Genomic DNA, 22,921 nt, shown 5'->3' on the forward strand with positions numbered 1-22,921 from the left:
TTAGACCGCCCCTGCCCACCCCCCAAAAAAAGGTCCTAATGCAAGCCTGTTCTCTTTAGCCAAGGAACCAGGAAACCGTGTAACAAGAGACCTTAGAAAGGAAGAGCTGTACTGGAGAAGCCCAGCAGTTAGCTGGAGCTTAGCCGTCAGGCAGGTTGGGGCAGGAGTTGGGAATTAACTGCCTCGGAGGTCAGAGCTGCCGGAATGGGTGAGAGGGCTGGGATGAAGAGAGAAATGCAAGAAAGCCAAAGACAGAAATATGGGAATACCTACCCATTATTGACATTTGGTTTACAATTAGAGAACAATTTGATAGCTTTAAAAAAAACGAAACAAAACTCATGCTTACTGTCCCTCTCTGGAAAGTCTCAGATCATCTCTGTATTTTTCCAAAGTTAGGAAGATAATTCTAAGGTGTAATGAATGTTGAAAATGGTTAAAAGGTTTCAGAGAAAAAGATTTGAGAATTCACCATAATCAGGGCAGAAGAAAGCATTCGGGATGCCTGTGGGCACAAGGTGATTAACAGCACCAAATGCTGCAAGTGGCAAGGGCACTAAGGATTCAAAGGAGCTTCTTTCTGGAACAATGAAGGAGAAGACTGTGCTGGAAGACTTCCGTGGGCATGTTAAAAGAAATTAGAACAGTAAAAACATTACAATCTTATTATAAAGACCTAAAAGAGAGCAGTTCAGAGATATGATAGAAAAAGGGAGGGAAGAAACAGCTCAACATCACGGACATCATCCCTGAGGAATTTAGAAGATAACAGATGTTTCTGAAGTCCATCTATTTTAAAAATGAGAGTGCAAAATGATACGTTAGAAAGCAAGCATCTGGGGTGCAAATCTGAGTGGAATTTACATAAAGACTTAGACGAACTATAAAATATTAGGAAATGCCAAAATCACAACTCAGTGTTTATTATGTTGTATAATTTTTTTCTTGACATTCTGATAATTTTATCCTAGCATGTATTAGTTCTAGGACTAATAAATCTCTCTTTAAGTATAACTTTTATGATTTGATATTTTCTGAAAATACAGTATGAAAGCATCATTTTCTAATGAAAATAAATGAGAAATAAATAGTAACACATATGCAAAAGTCTATTAATAACTTTCTCATTTTTATTTAACGTGATGCTGTCAGCACTCCTGTCATGTAAATACAGCAGGTGTCAGAACTATTATACAGAAGAGGAACTGAAAGCCTTGGAAACTGAATGATTTGTTCAAGGACCCTCCAATTTCCATGCAGCAGTCACAACTTAGACCCAAGTCTTTTGATTCCTTGAAACTTTCCAAAATAGTATACAAGGATTCTATAAAGATTCCTAGGTCTTAAATTATCACTTCTGACCAGGTTTAGTGAGAAATCAGGCCCACCTGTGTGGCAGAGACCATGCCCCTGGCAAGCTCTGGTCTGTGAGAAATAATGTGAAGAGGGCTCAGGTATTTTGTCCTGTCCAACAGCAGTTGTTTTCTCCACAAAGTCAAAATAAAGGGAAGGATTTGTCACTGGACTCCACAGTGACAAGAAGCAAGCTCATCCCCCTTTAAAGGCTGGAGATTTCAAAGTGAAAAAGGAAGTCAAATATTGTGATGACTTTTACTCAAACATTTCCAATGTTAAGGTTCTCTTGAAAGAGTATTATAATTCTGTTTTGCAGAAGTAGAAATTGAAACTTAAAAAAGAGAGGCATTAAAAAGTCAATTTCATTTTTGCAATGAATCTCTATGTGACTAAAACGGATGGTATTTAATGAGCAAATATTATACACAGCTATTTTAAAAAACTAAGGATTTCTCTAAAATATAGAGAAAGAATAAGTCTTGCTTCTCTGAATAGCTCATACACTCAAGAAACTAAAATACTCTTGTAAAGAGCAGCTTTGTAATATCTATTAGAAATATTATTCTACCAAGACCAAATCTTAGTAATCTTCGGGGAAGATAGTAACACTGATTCCTGGGTCATCATCATTTTCACAATCTTCATCATTTTCTTCAGTAATACATTTGCCATGTGCTGCTTCTGGGTTTCTTTTCTTCTTACGAGTATATGATGAATTATTTTTGTCTTTGATTTTCTCTTTGGGATATGAATTAGTAATAGTTTCTTTTTCCAAAGCATGTTGTAGGCAATTATAAAACCTGTAAAGAAATAAGTATTACTGTTATATTTGTGTTCTCAAACAGAATGACTAAAATACATCTATAATTTTTAAATTTTATAAATTTGATAATGTCCCATATTAACATTAAAATATAAATGAATCAGAGAAATAATATGCTTCTTACTTTTATATGATCATTTAATTAGGAAGTGTGTTTTCAGTTCTTCAAGAACACACCTGAAAACTGGGTTGGAAACACCTCTTAACAATCTGTTTTCTACTCCAACTTCTATTTCACATGTATGAGCCAAACAAAAAAGGTAAGAACAGAAGAGTAATTATTTTTCTTTATAAAAAATGATAAATGTAATAAAATCTCACTTTAGAGAATTTGGCAAATATATGAGGTTAAAAATATACTACCTCTACAGAATTACCTAGAAATAACCTCTTAGTATTTTTATTCTTTCCAGTTTATTAATATATTCTGAATTAATGTATCTATATATGTACCCACATACCTACTGCTTTTTACAGAATTATTATAGTTTTACATTGTTTTATCAAATTTAGTATTTATTGAAAACATTTTCTATATCACTAAGTAAACAACAAAATAACACTTTTTAATAGTAGTATAACATTATATCATCCAGGTTGGCCTTAATTTGTTTTCAAACTTGCCCTAATACAAACAACAGTGTGACAAACATTTTTAAAAATAGTATGATCTGAGTTTCTAGCTACTTATTTAGGACAGACTGCTAGAAATATAACTGCCTGGTTAAAGGGAGAATATTGTAAAGCTCTTGATAAATACCACCTGTTTTCCAGAAAAGATGTTCAAAAACATACGCTTCTAACAGCAGTACTTGAAAGATCACTTCACTCATACGTTGAATATTACCATAAAAAATAACATTGATAAGAGACAATGGTATCTTATAAAATAATAATTATCATTTTTGTTTGCGTTGAAATTGTTTTTCATGTTTATAGTTATTTTGATTTTTTTAAATGTGAATTACTCTTTGCCTTTCCTCATATTTCTACCTTGGTTTTAATTTTGTGCTACAGTAAACCGTTAGTTCCCCCAAAATTGGTCTTCACGTCTTTTCTCCTCCCATGTTAATACCTAATCCGATCCTCCACCTGACACAGCGGCTTTCTGCGCATGTGGGAAGGCAGTGAGGCGGCATGGTGTACTGCACGTGCTTCACATGCTTGCCACTGGGAAAGTTAAAGGGAGGCTAATTCCAACCTTACTGAGTCTCGATTTCCTCATTTAGAAAAGCAGACATTATCCTGTACCGAGCTGGGTTGTCAGAAGGTTACAGGTGACCTACGTAAGTACTTAGCACAGTGCCTGGCACAAAGTTCTCGATATGACCATTTTTATAGAATATAAACTCTATGAGACCAAGGACCCCATCTATCTTGTTTTCGGTTTCATTCTTAGTATGTAGTACAATGCTAAGACATTCGGTAAAAATAAGTGAATAAACAACCACTGAACAAAAACGTGAATATGGATATGTTACCCTAGGTCCCCAAGCGGAGTAATCTGGAAGCTGAGAACTCCCTTGTTTACTGTGGGGATCTCATGCTTTTATGTTCTATTATAATGCAAAGTATGACAGGGAATTTTTGACACCTATGGAATAGATTGCTATTTGGATCAATTTTCTTATTTAATTGAATGAACAGGCTATAAGTTCTACTTGTAAAGGCTCTAAAACTGCCCTAAAAAACCAAGATAGTCACCTGTTTCCAAATAGTCCAGCCAATTTTAATATGTACCTAACATGATTACACCATATCCTATCCATATTTCAAGAACTTACATACTCACCAGTTATGTATACCTGATATCCAGCACCATGTCTGGCAAATAGTAGACACCCAATAGATATTTCTTTGGTGAATAAATCAATCTCAAAGAGGAGATATAGTACAGGAAAAACAGTATAGCAGGAGGTACAGCAAAAGACTTGGAAAATACTATTGTATAATTTTTTAGACCCTGTTCCATGGTAACAACCTTTTAATTTAATGTACCCCTATATCCTTACCCAACTGAAACCTGGTTCCCCCATAAAGACCATCTGCTTTGCATTCTTCTAGAGTGGGTATGCTTATTTTTTCAGTATCTCACCTAACAGAGTTGGGACGAGGTGAGAATGCAGCTGGCTCACCAACACTTCACCAGACTAAACTCCTTCATCTGCCCCTCATGTCATCTACTGATATTTTGTTTAGTCTCTTACATTCATGAAAATTCCTACACCCGGCATAATCTTTCCCTCCAGGTCTTACCATCATCCCGGGTGACTTTAATGACTGGTTTTCTTCTCATCTTCCATACTGCCTATTTAGAATAGTTTAACACAATGACCCAGTAGAATGTCTCATTTTATCTAAAACGTAAGTCCAGGGGCACCTGGATGGCTCAGCTGGTTAAGTGTCTGCCTTCAGCTCAGTTCATGATCCTCAGGGTCCCAGGATTGAGCCCCACATGGGCTCCTCACTCAGCAGGAAGCCTGCTTCTCCCTCTCCCTCTGCCTGCTACTCTGCCTACTTGTGATCTCTCGCTCTCTCTCTCTGCCCAATAAATAAACAAAATCTTAAAAAAATAAAAATAAAAAATAAATAAAACATAAGTCCAAACCTTCATGCCACCAAATGAATGTGAATCATTTCACATCATTGTTCCATTGATAAGAATGATTCACATGATAGGTGAATCACCCCTATCTGATCATAAGAGGCTATCCATGATATGCAACTCCATTTTTTCCCATTCTCCACCCAACCCTGAACTTTAGACTCAGGTCACCGAGTCTTTTTTCTGGATTATACTTTATTCCTAGAAAATTAAAGATAAGATTAAATTGCTCTTTTATGATCATAGAGAATTAATAGCTTGTGTAAAATATCCTGTCAATCACATTAAAAAAGGTAATTAAAGAGGAACAGGTGCCTTACTTTAATCTTCCATTAAAGAACCTAAGAATTTAAAGTTACATCCTTGGGGTACCAAAAACAACTGGTAAAATGGAAAATGACCCTGTTGTCTGAAAGCCAAGAACAAATACTCCAAATACGTTTTCCTTTTGTTTTTTAAAGGGAATTTTTAAAAAGTTCTTTGGGAAACTTTCTCAGTAAGTCAGAAATTTGTTTTGTAATTACATGCTCTCCCCTCATACGATGCCCCTTTACACAGCACTCTGAAGCCCAATTCTCAAAGTGCAATTTTCTCCATTCTTACAGACAAGAAAAAGAACTCAGAAGATAAAACGAAATGTATGCACAGGCAACTGTCTTCCCCACCCCCAAAGAAAATCAAATTGTCTTCAGTTTCTCTACTTCTGCAGTCAGATTATCATGCCACGGGGCAACTTGCACTTAGCTCTCTCCATGACAGAACTTTTCAGAGCAGCTCTAGGAAAATGAATTCTTTTTTTCAGGTCAGTTAGAGAACCACTTGCAATAAAGAGCTGATATTTCTCTGACTTCTGAAATAGGAATACAAAATTAATGAAACCTAGCCACAATTTCATACCCTTTTAGGGTTCCATTATTCACACATAACAAAGAAAGCTATTTTCACAGATACGTATTTAGATTTTAACTTGATTAAACTCTAGCATTTTTATTAAAAAACAGGTATGTGACAGAGCCTGTGTCAGGTGCTAGAAAAGGAGGTAAAGGACCCAGCTGTGCCCTCGAGCAGCTCAGGGTTTAAATTTTTTTTTTTTTTTTTAAGATTTATTTATTTATTTGACAGACAGAAATCACAAGGAGGCAGAGAGGCAGGCAGAGAGAGAGGAGGAAGCAGACTCCCCGCGGAGCAGAGAGCCCGATGTGGGGCTCGATCCCAGGACCCTGAGATCATGACCTGAGCCGAAGGCAGAGGCTTTAACCCACTGAGCCACCCAGGCGCCCCGCAGCTCAGGGTTTAATGGGAGCTGCAGAACTGTAAAGATACATTCAGCATGCCATGAAGCAGACAAGATGAAAGGGGAGTACACCAGGGGTACCTCGCTTCAAGTGAGATCATGAAATGCTCCTTGAGAAATAACTCAATGCCGGGGCTGAATTACAAGGATGGACAGAAGCTGGCTAGGTACAGGAGAGGAAAAAAATGAGGAACAGACTATCCAAGGGAGAAACTATACAAAAATAAACTTATAATAATATAATAATAAACTATACAAATATAAAGTTTTCACTTTATATTATTTCCTTCTTTGATCTTAAGTAATAGGGAAATGTGTGACTTATTATTTACCTGTTTTAGTTCTGTTTTTAAAAATAAGACAGCAACAACAAGGAGTCTAAGACATCTGTTATCCTTGTCTCCTCCTCCTTTCTACCCCCGTTTCTAGTCTGTCACCATGTTCGGTTTACATTCTGCACTATCACTCCCATTCATCTTGCTATTCAAGCTCCTATTACTTCTCACCTGAACTGTGTGCCAAGAGCCTACACCGCTCACTCTTATCTCTAGGCTGTCTTACATGTCTTTCAGAATAATCATCTAAGGCTTTGAAGCCTCATAAGTAGCACCAGGATGGAAAAAGTTAACAAATTTAGCAAACATTTATTAAGCACTATTCTCATGCCAGACCCTCAGAGAATGGTAAATAAGAAACTGTCATTGTCTCTGGGGAACTTAATTTCATGGATTAACTTTTAAGTTCCTTTATTGTTTATTATTAATTCAATAAACATGTACTGGTTTTCTACTATGAGCTGGACACTACCTTAGGTTTTGGGATAAGAAATATTTAAAGCATGTATGAATATGGTTGGTGACAGAGAGAACTCAGTCCTATTTTCAATGTGACCACACTGTAGTGGAAGAAAAGGACATACATGCAATTAATTAATGTAATTCAATATGGTTCATATTTCTGTTTTGTACTGAGGAATAAACTGTAACGACATTGGTAAATAATAAAAAAATCTGAACCAAGGAAATGGCTATGGGGTTGAGACTAGGACAAGAAAGCTAATGAGAGAAGGCTGATGGAGTATTCTAGTTAGATATGTTCCAACGGTTATTGGCTATACAGGCTCAGGACTTGGGAGAGATTTGGAGGACCTATCAATTATATGGGGAAGTAGCTGAAGGAATGGGCTAGGAACAACAGGCAGCACAAGCAGGAAGGAAAGCAGCAGAGCAATAGAACAGCATTTCATAGACTTGCCAATAGCTGTATGAAAAAATGCTCCATGTCATCAACCATCAGGGACATGCAAATCAAAACCACAAATACATCACCTCACACGCGTCAGGATGGCATCTATCAAAAAAAACCCACAAGAGACAACAAGTATTGGCAAGGACCTTGAGAAAAGGGAACCCTTGTGCATGGCTGGTGGGAATATAAAATAGTGCAGTTCCTGTGGAAAACAGCACAGCAGTCCTTCGAAGAATGAAACATGGAACTACCAGATGATGCAGCTATTCTACTTCTGGGCAAACACCCAAAAGAACTGAAAGCAGGGCTCAGACATTTGTCCACATGTGTTCCTCGCAGTGTCATTCACAAAAGCTTAAAGACGGAAAAATCCCAATTGTCCTCTGATGAGTGAATGGATAAATAAAATGTGGCCTACAAATACAGTGGAATATTATTTAGCCTTAAAAAGGAATGAAATTGTGATCCACGCTACAACATGGACACACTCGGAAGACCGTACACTTAGGGGAAATAAGTGAGACACAAAAGGACAAGTATACTATTCCACTTGCGTGAGGGACCTAGAATGGTCAAATTCAAAGTAACAGAACATAGAATGGTTACCAGGGGCTGGGAGTCTGGGCAATGGGGGTTTGTTGTTTAACAGGTTCTGAGTTTGAGTTTAGGATGATGAAAAGGTTCTCAAGGTGGACGGTGGTGGCCGCTTAACAGTGTGAATGTACATAATGCCACTGAAATGTGCGGTTAAAACTGGTAAGTTTTATGGCATATATATTTTACCATAAAATAGAAAAGTTAAAAAAAAAAAGCACAACTGACCTTTGGAAATTGATTTTTACTTTTTCTCTCCAATTTGCTTTATCAACAGTACTATATGCCAATGTAGTCAGCCCTTTTACTCTTTATTTACCATTTTCTTACAATATAGTTCGTGAAGAGAAGAACATGGGTAATTTCGTTCTACTCATACATAGTCAAATAGTGGTTTCATCTGACCCAAGTCAGTCCTGATCTCTTATTAACAGATCCAAAGAGAACCTTTCTCTTGTAATTGGTAAAGAGATCTCCAAACTTCCTATTTTTTAGTTAGAAATCATTATATATAAAGTTCTCTTATTCTTCCCACTAAAAAGTGGGTTTGGAAATTGTTTCACACAAACAAGACCTTTTTTTTTTTTTTTTTAAATTAAAAACGTTTTACCTCTTAACTTTGATTTTTACATTTCTAGACTATTTCTTATTGCTAACATGTTACTGATTAGGACTTGACTTTTAAAAATTCTACTATAGTTATTTGAATTGTGAAACTCTGGTCCTATGACAAACCAATTTCGTACTCAAAGTCTGATTGCAGAACTTATCACCTCCAGTATTTTTTTTTTTTTTTCACTTTTCCACATCGGAAGGGTAACTTTTTCTCCGCATTTGGTTGAATATACAGCTGTTCCCAGAGGAGCTCTCTAATTTGTTCCCCCTTTCTGAATTCACATGTAATCTTCTAATCAGTATCTTAAGACACTTTCTGCCCTTCTTTAATTTTTCATTGATTTTATATGATGAGCATGGCTCTCTTGATAGCAGCATGCATACTATAATCTCAAAACATATTTTTGAGTCGATGGATTTAAAGTGTAATTTGATTTTACAGCTGGTGAACGTGGCTCAATTAACTTCACCAGGGTGTGTAGTTACTTGCTCTTGGGCTATATTTATAATCTTGTTGAAATTCAAGTAAGGAAACAGAGAAACTGATTTGTTACTTCCTACATTTTAGCAAAGAGCCTCACCGGAATACAATCTAAGAAACATAGTAAACTTATGGAGTGGTACCAATAAGTACCTAGATGTAGTTCAAACTCGGTAGTCTGGTGAGGTGGCTGGGTGCTCCTTAGTACTTACTTGAAATGATCACTTCATTTAGAATGTTTGCTCAAAGCACCTGGTAGCCAGGGAACCCCTCAGGTTTTTTTCAACCAGGGGTCTACTAGAAAATTAAGCTCCAATGCCCCAAGACATCCATTGTTTATAATGAGTTAACTTCTCTCCAGTGTATCTATAATAGAAGATGTACACCATTGTTGCAAGAACTGAGAAACAGTCACTTGAATAAGTTTGTGACTTCTGTGGTTCAAATGAGGAGTCCTGGTTAAGAAAGCCTGGAGGGTTTGTAATGATGTGATCATAGGTTTATTTTCTCTATGTGTCACTGAAGAAGGAAAAGAGTGACCCTATCCTGAGAACCCATGACATGACAGGGATAGGGCCAGTCATTATATAGATGCTATTTATACTAAAACTGTTCTTTAAGACAGGTATTTCTCCTAAGTTAGATGGAAGACAAATGAAGTCAAGGATGTTGAGTAAGTTGTGCTGGAACCCGGATTCAAATTCAGTTCTGCCTCTGGAGCCAAATTCCACACTGCTACCGTTGGCACTTGTAGTTTTAGCTACTTCAAAAAAAAAAAAAAAAAAAAAAAAAAAAAAACAAAAAAAAAAAACACAAAAACCGTAGGTATTAAAAGAATTTTAAGCAGGCAAGTAAAATAATAGGATTCCTTTGTACTTTACAGACAGGATTCTGATGGTGATATAAAGAATGGCTTGGCAGAGAGACACACCAGAAACATTCTATTATGAGACCAGCTAACAAGGCTATTGCAGTGGCCTTAAATAAAGAAAGTGACAGTAGAGATGATCTAAGAATAATTTAGGCAGTGACTGACTAGTTGTGAGGTAGCCAAGGAGGTGGGGAGAGGGGGGAAGGACATTACAAACGATAAGTTGGCCATCACTCCTTGACAAACTCAGAAGCGTACATCTTGCTGATGCCAGATCACTGGCATTCCTTTCATATAAGAAAGATAGCATCACAGTCACCTCTTCATGTCAAAACTCTATTTTTATGAAAAAGTTGACAAGAAAGTAATGTAAGAGTTTTATTTACCAGGAGGTAAAATTTAAGAAGAGAAGGTATAAAGATGTGAATTGATAGTCATGATCCTTCCACCTGGGACAATTATGGCAGTTCTAGATCTAATCCGTAAGAACCAGCCACATATGTAAAAGGTTTATTAAGCTAAAATTAACCAAGTTGCTTTCCTCAAAAGGAGATTCTAGATAATTGCCAGCAGATCACATTCAAGGGGCAGTGTGTACCTCTTCCCTGGCTGCCTTCAACTTCATCAGTCATGGTCCCCATTGCTGTTGGGCTCTCTTACCTGAGGGATGATGTTTCTCTCCCTTTATGCCTGTTCCTACCAGTCACGTCCCACTACCCTGATGGAGCTTCCCCTTTACACTCCATTTAGTAACCTTTACTGTCTGGGCTACTCTCATCTGTTACTTTGATCATTTTTTTATTATATGTGATAAGATTACAAATAGAAAAGTTAAATGTGTGTATCAGTATTTTCAAGGATGATTTAGATATATGAGTACCATAGAAACATCCAATTAATATACCTTTCAATTCTCTTCTTGTTTTCCTCCATTTTTTGATTTGCTATCTGTAACAGGAAGTCGATATATTCCTCAGTCACCATCAGTTTTCCCTTATGGCTTAATGGAACTTCTAAGCCATGTGTGCTCCGGATAGCCTGCAAGGAACAGACAATTTAGATATGATGACTTATGCACTAGAGACACTGAAGATAACTAAAGAAAAGTCCCATTTAGGGCTGTGTTTAAACATAGTTTGGTTCCATTACAGGCTTTAAGTTTATGCTTTAATATACTTTAGCTAAACATAACTGAATCAAAGGAGATTAAAAGGATTTTCCCATCACATAAAGTTATTTCTTAAGAAAGTCATTCTATACATTGTCTTTTAGGAAAGCAGAAAATATCCAAAAATCCAATCACTTTAACAGTTTCACTCTCACTAAAGCTTAGGGCGCTTTAATAAACTATTTAAAGAAAAGAAAAAAAATGAAATCTCAACAGAAGCTTCAAGGAAAAAATCAAAATGGACTGAATGTGAAAGAGCCTCTTAGTGCTGCTTGAGCAGAGTGTGGTTATGAGAGATGAGAATAAACCATGCCTGGTCTATCTCCCAAAGGGGCTGCCTTCTCCATGCTTTAGGGTTGCCAATCTTAGTAACCTCTTGATGAAACAGCCAATGTGGAAATGGTTTAAGAACAGCAACAAAAACTAGTACAAGAAATAAAAACTCTTTCGTTGAACTTTTACTGAGCATCTACAGTGTTTTGGCCTCATGAAAGGAGTGAAGAAACAGAATAAATATAATCCCTGCCTTTAAGAGCTCACACTTTAAAACAGGAAATAAATAAGTGAACAAAGAGTGACAAGACAACATACGTGTTACACCAGGAGAGACACACACACATATGTACGAACGTGTCCATGAGTGTATACAGACACATACACACAGTGCTAAGGAAACATAGAAGAGAACAACTAATTGAGACTGAGGCCTCAGCTTTATGGGAAAGGTAGCATTTGAGTTGGGGTTTTAAGGATAAGTGCCATTTCACCAGGTATAAAAATGGGGGCAGGGGACATTCCAGCCAGAGAAACAGCTCATCTATAGTCATGGAGACATGAAAGAGCACGATACATTTGGGAAAGAGCTAAGAGTTTTCTGTCTGGCTGGAGCGTAAGTATGCTAGCAGAAGATGAGCATAAATAAGGTAAGTGGAAAATAGTTTGGGTAGGGCCTCGAATACAAGGGGAAATATATGGAGACCCTGACTTTTTTAAAAGGGGGATTCTGAGAATATTGGCTAGGGGGGACGAAAGGAGAAGATGGATAACAGGAGAACGAGTCAGGAGACCACTGTAAAGACTGGGGGAGGATCATGATGGCTTAAGTAGGGGCAGTGACAGAGGGCTTGGAAGGGTGGAGTTGGGCATAAGAAATTAGAGGCAGATGTGACAGGACTTGTAAGTAACTAAACACAAGACAAAGGAATGGAAAGCGAATGAACGGTTCTGTTCTTGCTTGGGCTCCCAGATGGAGTGTACAGGAAGGAGACAGGGACACAAACTGGTACTGTGGGCTTTGACTTTCTAGTTAGGAATGTGTCGTATTTTTTTTTTTCTTAGGTGTCTTCTTTTGTAAGCCATCTCTATTGGGAAATGGCAAATTTGTTAAAAATAGAGAATAGGAAAGTCTAGGAAGCTAGAATGGAAGAAAACCCGAAATAGTTCAAAAGCCAAGAATCCATACCATTACAAATAATAAATACTATAGAAGTCAGAACAGGGCAAAATCACTAGGAGCTGATTTGGCCATGAAAGGACTCAGGGTGGAGGATTAGCAAGGGCTTTAAAGATCATCTAGTCCACGGTTGGCAACGTTTCTCTGTAAAAAGATAGAGAGTAAATATTTCTGACTTTGTGACCATACAGCATCTGTTATAACTACTCACTTTTGCCACTACAGCACAAAAGCAACCTGGATCAGGATTTTATCAAGTGGGATCTGACCTCCTGTGGACTGATCTTGGTCTCAGGGCAGTAGTTTGCTGTACCCCCTGATATGTCCAAGAAAATTGAGACCCTGAGGAATTAAGGGGCTTGCCCAAGTTCATGCAATACAGCTGTGATAAGCCAGCAGAGGACTTTAGACCCCTTGCCTATGATTCTCTCCACTACATCATGGTACTGATTACATTGAGCTTTGACTATTTAGGATGAGGAGGGCTCAACAGAGAATCAGGCTGAAAGGAAGTAGAGGAGGACACTATAAAATAAGAGCTCAAATGCAAATCTAAGAACTTGACTTTGCTCTACAGGAAAGAGTAAAGTACTGAAGATTTCTGAGCAAGGGAATGGCAAGATTTGGGTAGGGAGAGACTAAAGCCCGGGAGTCCAAAGAGATTTTTCAATAATCTGAATCACTTCAAGCCCAAAGAACTGCTTTTTGCCAAAAGTTTTCTTACCAACATAGTCTTGCCTCTCTTCCCCACGGTTATGCCAGAGTTCCTGAAACCAGAATCTATTGCCACTGAATGCTATTAAAAAAAAAAAAAAAACTGTTAAATTCTGATAATCTGGCTAATTAGATAAACTGGTTAGCTCTACAAATTACAGAAATATATATATAACCTCACACCTATAATTAAATTTAAAAACTAGTTAATTAAACTGACATCATATTTTCTTATAGATTTAAAGCTTAGAATTAAATCTACCCTTGGGGTGCCTGGGTGGCTCAGTCATTAAGCATCTGCCTTTGGCTCAGGTCATGGTCCCCTGGTCCTGGGATCGAGCCCCACATCAGGCTCCCTGCTCCGTGGGAAGCCTGCTTCTCCCTCTCCCACTTTCCCTGCTTGTGTTCCCTCTCTTGCTGTGTCTCTCTCTGTCAAGTAAATGAATAAAATATTAAAAAAAAAAAAAGAATTAAATCTACTCCCATACCTATAAATTCAAGTATAATCTAAAAACGATACCAGAATCTGTGCATCCTGCAACTGTCGACACTGCACATGGAGAATGAGTGGTTCAAATTTCAAAATGGCATCACCAGTTGCTTTCATCAGAGCTGGCATCTAAATAAATGAGAAATGTTAGCATCGGACACCAATACATGATCCTTCTCTATGGTGACCTTTCACATTGTGCAACTTCAGTTTTTTCCAGAAACATTCAGAATCATCCAGTATCCTTTTTCTGTAGTAACTTTTCACTCTGCTCTCCTGGTCCTCTTTCTCCAACCACTGATTAACCTGCCTATTCTTTTAAAAGACCTGGTTTCTAATTCTTCCATAAACCCCTTGTGTCATTCTTTCCAGCCATACCTTGGAAAGTAAACTACTACTCTATTTAATTCCAAAACAGATTTCCATTAAGGAATATGGTATATGGAATATGGTATATGGTACATATTTTCATTAAGGAATATGGCTAGACCAGTCCATACAGCATGTGACTCTCAATTCTGAGGTCACGAATTTAAGCCCATCTTGTACCCAACATGCACAGAGCCTACTTTAAAAAAAAATAAAGGAATATGATATGAAAGTTTTATTCATGGTGTCTGAGTGGCTCAGTCAGTAAAGCCTCTGCCTTTGGCTCATGATCCTGGGGTGCTGGGATCCAGTCCCACATCGGGCTCCTTGCTCAGCAGGGAGTCTGCTTCTTCCTCTGCCCGTTCGCCGCCCTTTGTGCCCTTGCTCTCTCTCTCTCTTACAAAAATAAATAAATAAAACATCTTAAAAAAAAAAGGTTCTGGGGTGCCTGGGTGGCTCAGTGGGTTAAAGTCTCTGCCTTTGGCTCAGGTCATGATCCCAGGGTCCTGCGATCGAGCCCTGCATTGGGCTCTCTGCTCAGCAGGGAGCCTGCTTCCTCCTCTCTTTGCCTGCCTCTCTGACTACTTGTGATCTCTGTCTGTCAAATAAATAAATAAAATCTTAAAAAAAAAAAGTTCTATTTAAATGCTTTGTTATTAGATTGAAGTTTGAGATGCATATATGTGTTGAGCTAGAATTTATACAAAGTGGTTATTATTTCTGTCCACCTAGTGTCCTTGGGCAGTATCCTCCCTTCTTCACACCGTTTGATTCCGATGGGATTGTCAATCATGACCCTATCATGACTCATGACTCCTGCTATCATAATCTCAGAGATGCCAAGTGCCTAGGTCTGATCAAGGACAGCATTCCATTCTGGCAAAAATAACTGATCTCAAGAGGAGAACATCTAACCCAAGCAGGAAGACTCAGACTCCTCTGGGAATAATACCTGGATATTAGCAAGAAGAAGTCCTTTTCTGCTGGGGCTACTGGCAGCTATTTTTCCTAACACAAAGACTGACTATAGCAGAAAAAAATACGGGTCAATATGCAGAAAGAACCAGTACCCAAATAAGGAGATGAAGAATGAGTGAGTACCTTAAGACAACACTTGAGTACCTGAATAGCTAATGTAAAGTGCCCAACTAATTCAAACTCACATGAACTCATTTTAATTCCCGAAACTAAATAACCTAGGATAGATAGGAAGCTTTACAAGAAAGCAACCCAGATAAATAATGTATAACTGATTTATGTCTGTTTGCTGGTAATATATAGATAGTACTATCCTTTTCTCTGAGCTGCCTTCTCCTTGTATAATTTATTCCAGGTTACAGAGTTATCAAATGGTAGAAGTGAAATTCAAATTGTTGATCTACTCTGTGTCCAATATCCATGAACTCTCTATGTCCAAGGGGATGTGTTTTGTTGAGCAATAAGTAATGCTTATTGCTTATATACATATTTATACTTTTATCTCCCAAATCAAAAAAGTCATCGTAATGAATTCTCCTAGGCTTTCTAATCTCCAGTCATTATAATTAAGCACATAAATCCACCGTGAATGTGCTATTCTTTTCGTATGTATTTAATGTGAGTCTGAATTAAAAATTTACTTCTAAGTTTATATATATAAACTTACCACATCATCTTTTACACAAGGTTTGTGTGTAACCAGTAGCCAGCAACAGTTTTGCTTTTGAACCTCAAAACCATTTATACCCTAAAATAAAAAAATAAACATAATTTAATGTAGTCATATAATATTTACACAAATAATAAGTACAATGCATAGCATAATTGTAAGCTTTCTTAAATTAATAATCCCAAGTGGTAATTTTAAGTATTACTGAGGACAATTCACTAGGTTTTGGATAAAGTTAACCTGAAAAAAAAAATGAAACCAAATTATTTGGTATAGAAAGAAAATAAATTGTTTATTAAGATATAAAACTTAATATTTTCTGATATATGGTCATGATTTTGTCAGAAGAAAAGGGATTATTTATTGTAAGAGGTTATATGCTAGCAGCCTGAGTTGTACTCTAGTTGTTTTATTTGGCTTGCAAAAAAAAAAAATTTTTTTTTTTTGTTTGAGAGAGAAAGAGGACAGAGAGCATGAGTGGGGGGTAGGGTAGAAGGGGCAGAGGGAGAGAGGGAGAGAGAATCTTAAGTAGGCTTCCCGACTCTGAGATCATGGCCTAAGTTGAAATAAAGAGTCAGATACTCAACCTACTGAGCCACCCAGGTGTCCCTTGGCTTGCACAAAATTTAAAAAAGCAAACAAAAAAACAACTTGGAATTCCCTTTGTAAAAAAGCACTGTACCAATCCCACACAGGACCTGTTACTTTTTAGTGACAGGTGGACTGTTCACACCCTTATAATACGTCTCTAGTTTCTAAAGGCATACATTTGTAACATCAGGATTAGACTATATATATAGAACCAAAGGGCAGAGCTAGGACTGCAAGGTCAAAGCTTCAAGAAGCAATGCCTTAACATTAGGGTTTTTGTTTTGTTTTTTATTAGCTGAAAAAATGTTTACTTGTAAAGTTCTATTAGATTCTTTGGTTATAAACATATTCTACCCTCAAAAAAGCTGGAAAGAAGATGCAGGGAACCACACTTAGTTTAAATCACTGTACTTCTACAAAGTAACTGTTTTTACAGTGAGTTCACAGGAGACTTGGCTGTCTAGCTTCGTAAAGAGGAAAGAGGAAGAGCTGTGCCTGTCCTAAGTAACCGGTTTGCTTTCATTGAATGACCTCAGTGACATTTATCTGATCTTATGCTGCTGCTCTAAATGTTAGAAACAAATGTGTGACTCACCTCTAGCAAATTTACAGAATCTAGGGGCATATTTAGGAACTAAAACTATCTCTAGTTTCATCTTACCTATAGTCCCTTCATCCAGATTTTCCCACTTTTAATTTTTCTTATATTGCTTTTCTGTAAGCTGATGCAAATCCTTCCCAAAAATAAGGCTAAATGAAAATAAATAATATACATCAAATGAAAAGAGGTTCAGAAGAAGTCCTAAGGCAGTTCAGAAAAGCAGTCATTACTTACAAATGGGTGTGTATGCTTGTGTTCAGATGGGAGAGGGGAGTTTTGGAAGCCACATCTCAAATATACAGAGATGGGGGGAAACATTTCAGGAAAAATAAATATGAACAAAGGCAAGGGCAGGTAAATATAAGATGAAAAAAAGACTAGCTCAGTTTTAGTAAAGAGATAAACATGAAGAGAAGTAGCAGAAAATATCAGAGCTGCAGAAGGGTTGGAAGGTACACTAGAATAGGGGTTTGGATTTCGTGTTGGAAAAACGTGTAATAAAAGATTTCAGCATAGATGAGTGACATGTACAGAATTGTCTTTAGGAAGGTGGATCTGTTAACAGTGTGTAACATGGTTTGGGGTAGAGAGAATGGTAGATCAGTGACCTATCAGGAAAACGCTGCAGAAATCCAGGTAAAACAGGGCAGTAGATGAGAGAGTAAGCCCAACTAGAGTGCCACGGCACAGGAGGCAATGGTGGCAATATAAAAATACTCTACCCCACTAACCTGGGAGACCAGCAAATTATCAGTCAACAAGGGATCTAAAAAATGAGCTTGTCAGTGTGCTGTCTTTCATGCTTTGAATTCAATCCGAATATTAATACTGACACGCAGCTAACTTTTATAGCTCACTTAATATGGGCCAGGCATGAGGCTAAATGTTTCAAATTATCCCATTTCTACTACATAAAATCCCTAAGAAGCCAATACTGTTATCCCCAGTTCATAGAACAGAGAGGGGTTGAGTTTAGATAACCTTCCTAAAATCGCAAAGCCAGTAAGTCCCATAATTAGCTTAGAATCTAAGCAGTATCACCCCAAAGCCTGAGGGCTTGACCACTATCTCAGACTAACCCACACCGCGCCATTTTATTTAGCATAATGTAAAAATTACCAGAGCTGTAATAACGGGGCGGGCCACTAGGAGGCAGTAAACGCCTTAACTCCGGAGACGTTCTATCTAGTAGTTAATTTGGTAGGACGATAGAAGAGAAAAGCTGGGAAGCTCGTCGTGCTGGGAAGTCCTTAAATTCCCCCACTATTCAGAATCAAATTCTCTAATCCTTGCAACTCCAGAGCATTCTCAGGCCAGCAGTTTCGCCATCACTGGGGGCCTGTCAGAAATACATAGTGTCATCAGCTCCGTCCCAGAATTAATCAGAATCTGTGTTATAAAAGAGCACCCGTTGATTAATAGACCCGTTTAAGTTTTAGAAGCACTGGCCTAATTCAACCTCTAAGTTTCATAAAGTACCCAAACCCACCCATCAGAAAGACAAACACAGGCTGCACTGGGGTGCACTGGCGGAGGGGGGTGGGGGGGGTACAGGGCTCCTGCTGTTGCAGTCCGCAGGGCTGGCGGGGAAACAAAAGGGCCTCACCCCGTCTAGGAGGATGATGCGCCCCGCGCAGGAACTGGTGGTGAAGTACTGTTCTCGCCCATTCAGGAGCTGCACAAGTTCTACCACATCCTCGTCCACACTGCCCTTCCGGCTGAGGTCCGCTTTGCTCAGACACTGGGCCTTCCATCTCCTGAACTCTGCGGAACGATCCATGCGAGGAAGGCTTTAGAGTCTTTACTTTGACATCAGCCATTGCCTTTCCCCGGGGGAAGCCATTTTGAGGCGAGTGGTGGCCGGAAAGGCCCAAACTTCCTCCTCGTTCCGAGTTCGGGAGCGCGTCGTGCCCTCCCTTGAGGGCGGGGAGACAAGCGCGGGCGAGGCGGAGCCGGCAAGGGTAGAAAACGCCCAGGTCCGTCCCCTTTTTCGTGGAATTTGCTAGCCTTCGCAGGTTTTGCTTCCCCATTCTAGAACCGGGTAAGTGGTTTCAAAAAGTCCTCTTTAGTTGTTGAGGCAGCGGGTCTCCCCGCCGCTCGTCCACACAGGAGCCGAGTTTGACTGCGGTTGCGCTCTTGTCCCGCGGTCTGTCCTGGAGAATCGGAAAAAGGAGCTCGTGGCCGAAGACCTTTCCCTCTATGGGATGCGAATTCCTCCTGCGTAAATCACGCAGGGACTTTCGCTTGCCGGCCGCGAGCCCCTATCCTGGTCTTCAGGGAGATCTGCGTTTCGGCTGCAGCCCGCAAGGCGCCGGGGCCCCGCTCCCGCCGCCAGGCCTGGGCTTGGGCATTCCCGCTGCAGCCGGCGGCGGCCGAGCCCAGTGTACCCAGCCCCGCGGCGGGAAGCGCCTTGTCCTCCGCGCTTCTCCCGAGTTCCGCCCGCCCGGTTGGAAGTCGCCTCTGCCATCAGAGCTGCTGTATTACTTTTGGAGAGAAATGCCTAGTTTCCTTGACACCCCCCCCCCCCACTCCCCACCCAACCCCGGTGACCCTGACCCAGAATGGTTTTCAAAGGAAAAAAATTACAAAATACCACGTAAACACATCGTTAAATGTTCACTTAGTCCGAGACGAGGCTTTTCTCAGTGACCAGGGAATGCGTTAATGATTGAACTCTTTAAAGGCTGAAGTTTGGACTGGTAGCGGAAAAGTTGTGCGATTCCCACTGAAGCCACGGGCACGCTGCGTATATGTCTGGTCAGCAGCTGCATATCCCACCGAGCTCTTTTCCAGCCCTGGAAAGCGGCCGGCCTAGTTCCATCCAGTCTTTACATCCAAGAACCTGGAGAGGTCTAGAATTACCTTTTCAACTCCTTCTCCACCAGCCCCTCTTTCCAGAAGTGGGCACTGAGATCCAGACCAAGAAAGCAACCTGACAAGGTCACACAGCCAGGAAGCCACATTTCTTAGGTTACTTTTAATTTTTTTTTTTTTTTTTTACATTTCTAGCTTAAGACTATAAAAAAAGAGAAGGCTTACATGAAGCATTCTTGATCAACAACAGCACATTTCGTAATGATGATTCTCTTTCCAAGTTCTTTTTATTTTTTTTTTTTTATGTCTTGCCAGAAATTCTTACTTAATCTTATGCCCTTCTCTCATTAAGTGCCCTTGCTCTGGCTTTGTGACTTGATTTCTTCATTCTGTATTAAAATATAGTTCTAACAGTTTCCCCATCCCTTTAGTTTTTATTAAACCAAACAGATTGAAACAGAGCATAGAAAAAGATCATTGGGAAGGAATTTTAAATTCTGTATTTCCTAGATTTCCGAAGTATGCTTGGCAACTTTTTAAAGGTTTTATTTGTTTATTTGACAGAGAGAGAGATCACAAGAAGGCAGAGAGCTAGGCAGAGGCGGGTGGGGGAAGCAGGCCCCCTGCTGAGGAGAGAGCCCTATGTGGGGCTCCATCCCAGGACCCTGAGATCATGGCCTGAGCCGAAGGCAGAGGCTTAACCCACTGAGCCACCCAAGTGCCCTACTTGGCAACTTTTTATAGGTCAAAAGTACAACCCAAAATTAAGCCAGGTCCTCTAATTTAAAGTTTACACTTGATGAATAGAAAAATCTATTTGAAAACACTAGCAAGGTGGCAGACCTGCTGACATGTAAATGATTTAGTCTAACAGAGCCTGGTGCATGCTGGCATGCTGCGGAGTGCTCACACAACTGTTGCAGTTAATCTCGGCAAGGATGGCAAGCGAGGGAGTACTGGCCCCATTTTACAGATAAGGAAATTATTAGTTTTCCTAATAGAATGATGTCCTGTATATCACTACTGGATCACCCTAACTTACAGACTTTTGGAAAATTTCACACTCTGAGCAGATGCCTTAATCATAAAATATGTAATCCTACCTGCAGGTTAGTTGAATTTCATATTGCTAGCTCAGCCTGTCTCACTATCATCATTATGAAGTATATTTTTAAGAAGTTAAGTATCTTCTATGCCAACATTTCAAAGGGTGAGATGAAAAGGACTGTATAGTAAGAAAAAAAAATCAATCAACATTTAACATAGAGGACTAGGGTTCTAGCTCTGCCTCTGTGTGACTCTGGTGAGTCTCTTAACCTCTTAGAATGTTTTCTCATCCATAAAATGAATGGTGATTTTATTTCTGTTTCTGCGTACAATTAAATGGTTGCTTTCCTCCCTGTTGTGAAAATAATTATACCAGTGGGCATAAAATCCTTGGTTTTTAGAAGAAATCAGTTATTAGGGGTTTAAGGATTATAATTACTATTAGTGTATTGTATTATTTTATTCTTTTAATTATTCCCTTTGACATATCACCTTATGTATTATATATTATGAAGCAGGTGATGATTCTGTGAATAGTTGAAGGGGTTTTCAAAGGCAATTTGTGCAGTTTGAAGCCTGATCCATCGTAGTGGCAAAGGCTCAGTAGGAAATAAGATGGACAGAAGCAAAGTAGAAGACAGTGCTGTCAAGGTTATGCCTGGTCTCCTTACATGCTTGATAGGATAAGATGGTAGTACTAGGTGAGGCAGCAGAGTCTTCTAAATCCAGTATTAAGGATGAGTATCCTTTTTCCTTTGTTCTTTTTTCCCAACCTAGCAGATACCAAAATGTAGGGGGGGGGCAGTATGTATATGTTAGATAATTTTGATAGATCCTATTTCAGAGTAATTTTGCTTTTATTACTGCTACAGTTCTTTGAGGATAATAATGATGTCTGTTGGTGAAAAGGTAGAGGCAGGTGCTTGAAAGAAATAAATACGTAGGAAGTAGGTAAAAGTGGAAAAGTCGCTGCAGATCTTACATGGTGTATGTAGCTGTGTGAGAGAACGAGAGCACAGTTAACAGGAGCTAAGAGGAGGGTTGGGGCATTTTCTCTTTGCCCTTTGTGTTCTCTGGGGTTAGCACAGTGCCTCACTTACAGTTAATGTTCAAAAAATACATGCTGAATGAGTAATAGTCAGTGTTTGCTATTAATATTTTGTTTAAATGATTCTCCAAACTGAATTGTTTGAGGTGAAATTCTTGTTTATAATCTGAGTCCCGTAAATATTGTTATGTAAAATCAGAAGTGATTATGGAATTATAGAATCAAGAATATTTTAATGAGTAAGAAATTTAATGAGTAAGAAAGGAGAAAAGAGATGGGAAAGGCATCATAATGTCTACTATATATAGGAGTGAACATTTGCAGGGTTCAGTGCTTGATGCTTGCTGTGTCTCTACCACAATAACCCTGAGTGGGAGCCTAGTTTTTTGAGATGAAGAAGCTCAACAAAGTTGATTGCCTTGCCCAAGGCCATCTGGCTAGGAAATGATAGAGCTGGAATTCATACTGAAAGCTGTCAGATTCCAAAACCTGTACTCTCACTGTGTTGACGACAAAAAGGGAAAAGAAAGCTGTGTTATCTCCAGAATGGAAAACTGTGAGCTGGGCAACCTTGTTTCTTATTTTTGTTGTTGCTGGGTTTTTTTGTTTGTTTGTTTGTTTTATTGTCTTTATATTTTCACTTTCTTGTCTAAGAAATACCTAGCCTGAGTGAAGAGCTAGATAGAAATTCAGTAGTGAGACTGCTGGTGGGTGTGGAGTGAGCTGCCTTTTCCAGGTCCTCACCCCGCGCAGGTGTCATCCTTAGGGACAGCTCAGCTGCTCTACAATGACCTTAGGTTTATGTCTTCTGCCTGTTTCTGCCCCCTTCTGCCCCGTTGTATTTGAGGTTTGCCCTTTAGGACATGTCACTGCTAAACCACCCTCTAGCAACATCATAATCTAACAGAAGGTCTATTTGTCCAATGTTAATAAAACTTAACAAATTTATAAGATGTAACAGCACAAGCTTGCCCAAAAAGAAACCTAAGATACTGTTTCATGCTATGTCTAGCCAGATGTTTTTGTTTGCATGTTTGATTCCCTTGTGGAAGGCAAAGAATCCCTACAGGAAGTAATATCAAGTATTTTGC

The 22,921-nt window shown here is 39.0% G+C and overlaps 2 protein-coding genes across 3 annotated transcripts in view; one reads left to right on the top strand and one right to left on the bottom strand.

The window, feature by feature from the left end:
- Positions 1–1,108: 1,108 nt before the first annotated feature.
- Positions 1,109–18,802, bottom strand: TYW3 (tRNA-yW synthesizing protein 3 homolog). The gene is made up of 6 exons (XM_047726182.1): positions 18,528–18,802; positions 15,727–15,807; positions 13,743–13,841; positions 13,233–13,304; positions 10,792–10,925; positions 1,109–2,156 (listed from the first exon to the last, which is right to left on the bottom strand). Exons 1-6 carry the CDS (start codon positions 18,699–18,701, stop codon positions 1,937–1,939), a joined length of 780 nt encoding a protein of 259 aa, XP_047582138.1. The 5' UTR covers positions 18,702–18,802; the 3' UTR covers positions 1,109–1,936.
- Positions 18,803–18,814: 12 nt separating this feature from the next.
- Positions 18,815–22,921, top strand: part of CRYZ (crystallin zeta) — a 32,963-nt gene continuing 28,856 nt past the window's right edge. Inside the window, exon 1 of one of the 2 annotated variants that reach the window (XM_047726180.1) lies at positions 18,815–18,962. The gene's annotated coding sequence lies outside the window, so the exon portion shown is untranslated. The remainder of the gene's footprint in view (positions 18,963–22,921) is intronic. The other variant, XM_047726181.1, reaches the window with a different exon arrangement.

Source organism: Lutra lutra, chromosome 4 (assembly GCF_902655055.1).
Source record: "Lutra lutra chromosome 4, mLutLut1.2, whole genome shotgun sequence".
Taxonomy (NCBI): Eukaryota; Metazoa; Chordata; class Mammalia; order Carnivora; family Mustelidae; genus Lutra; species Lutra lutra.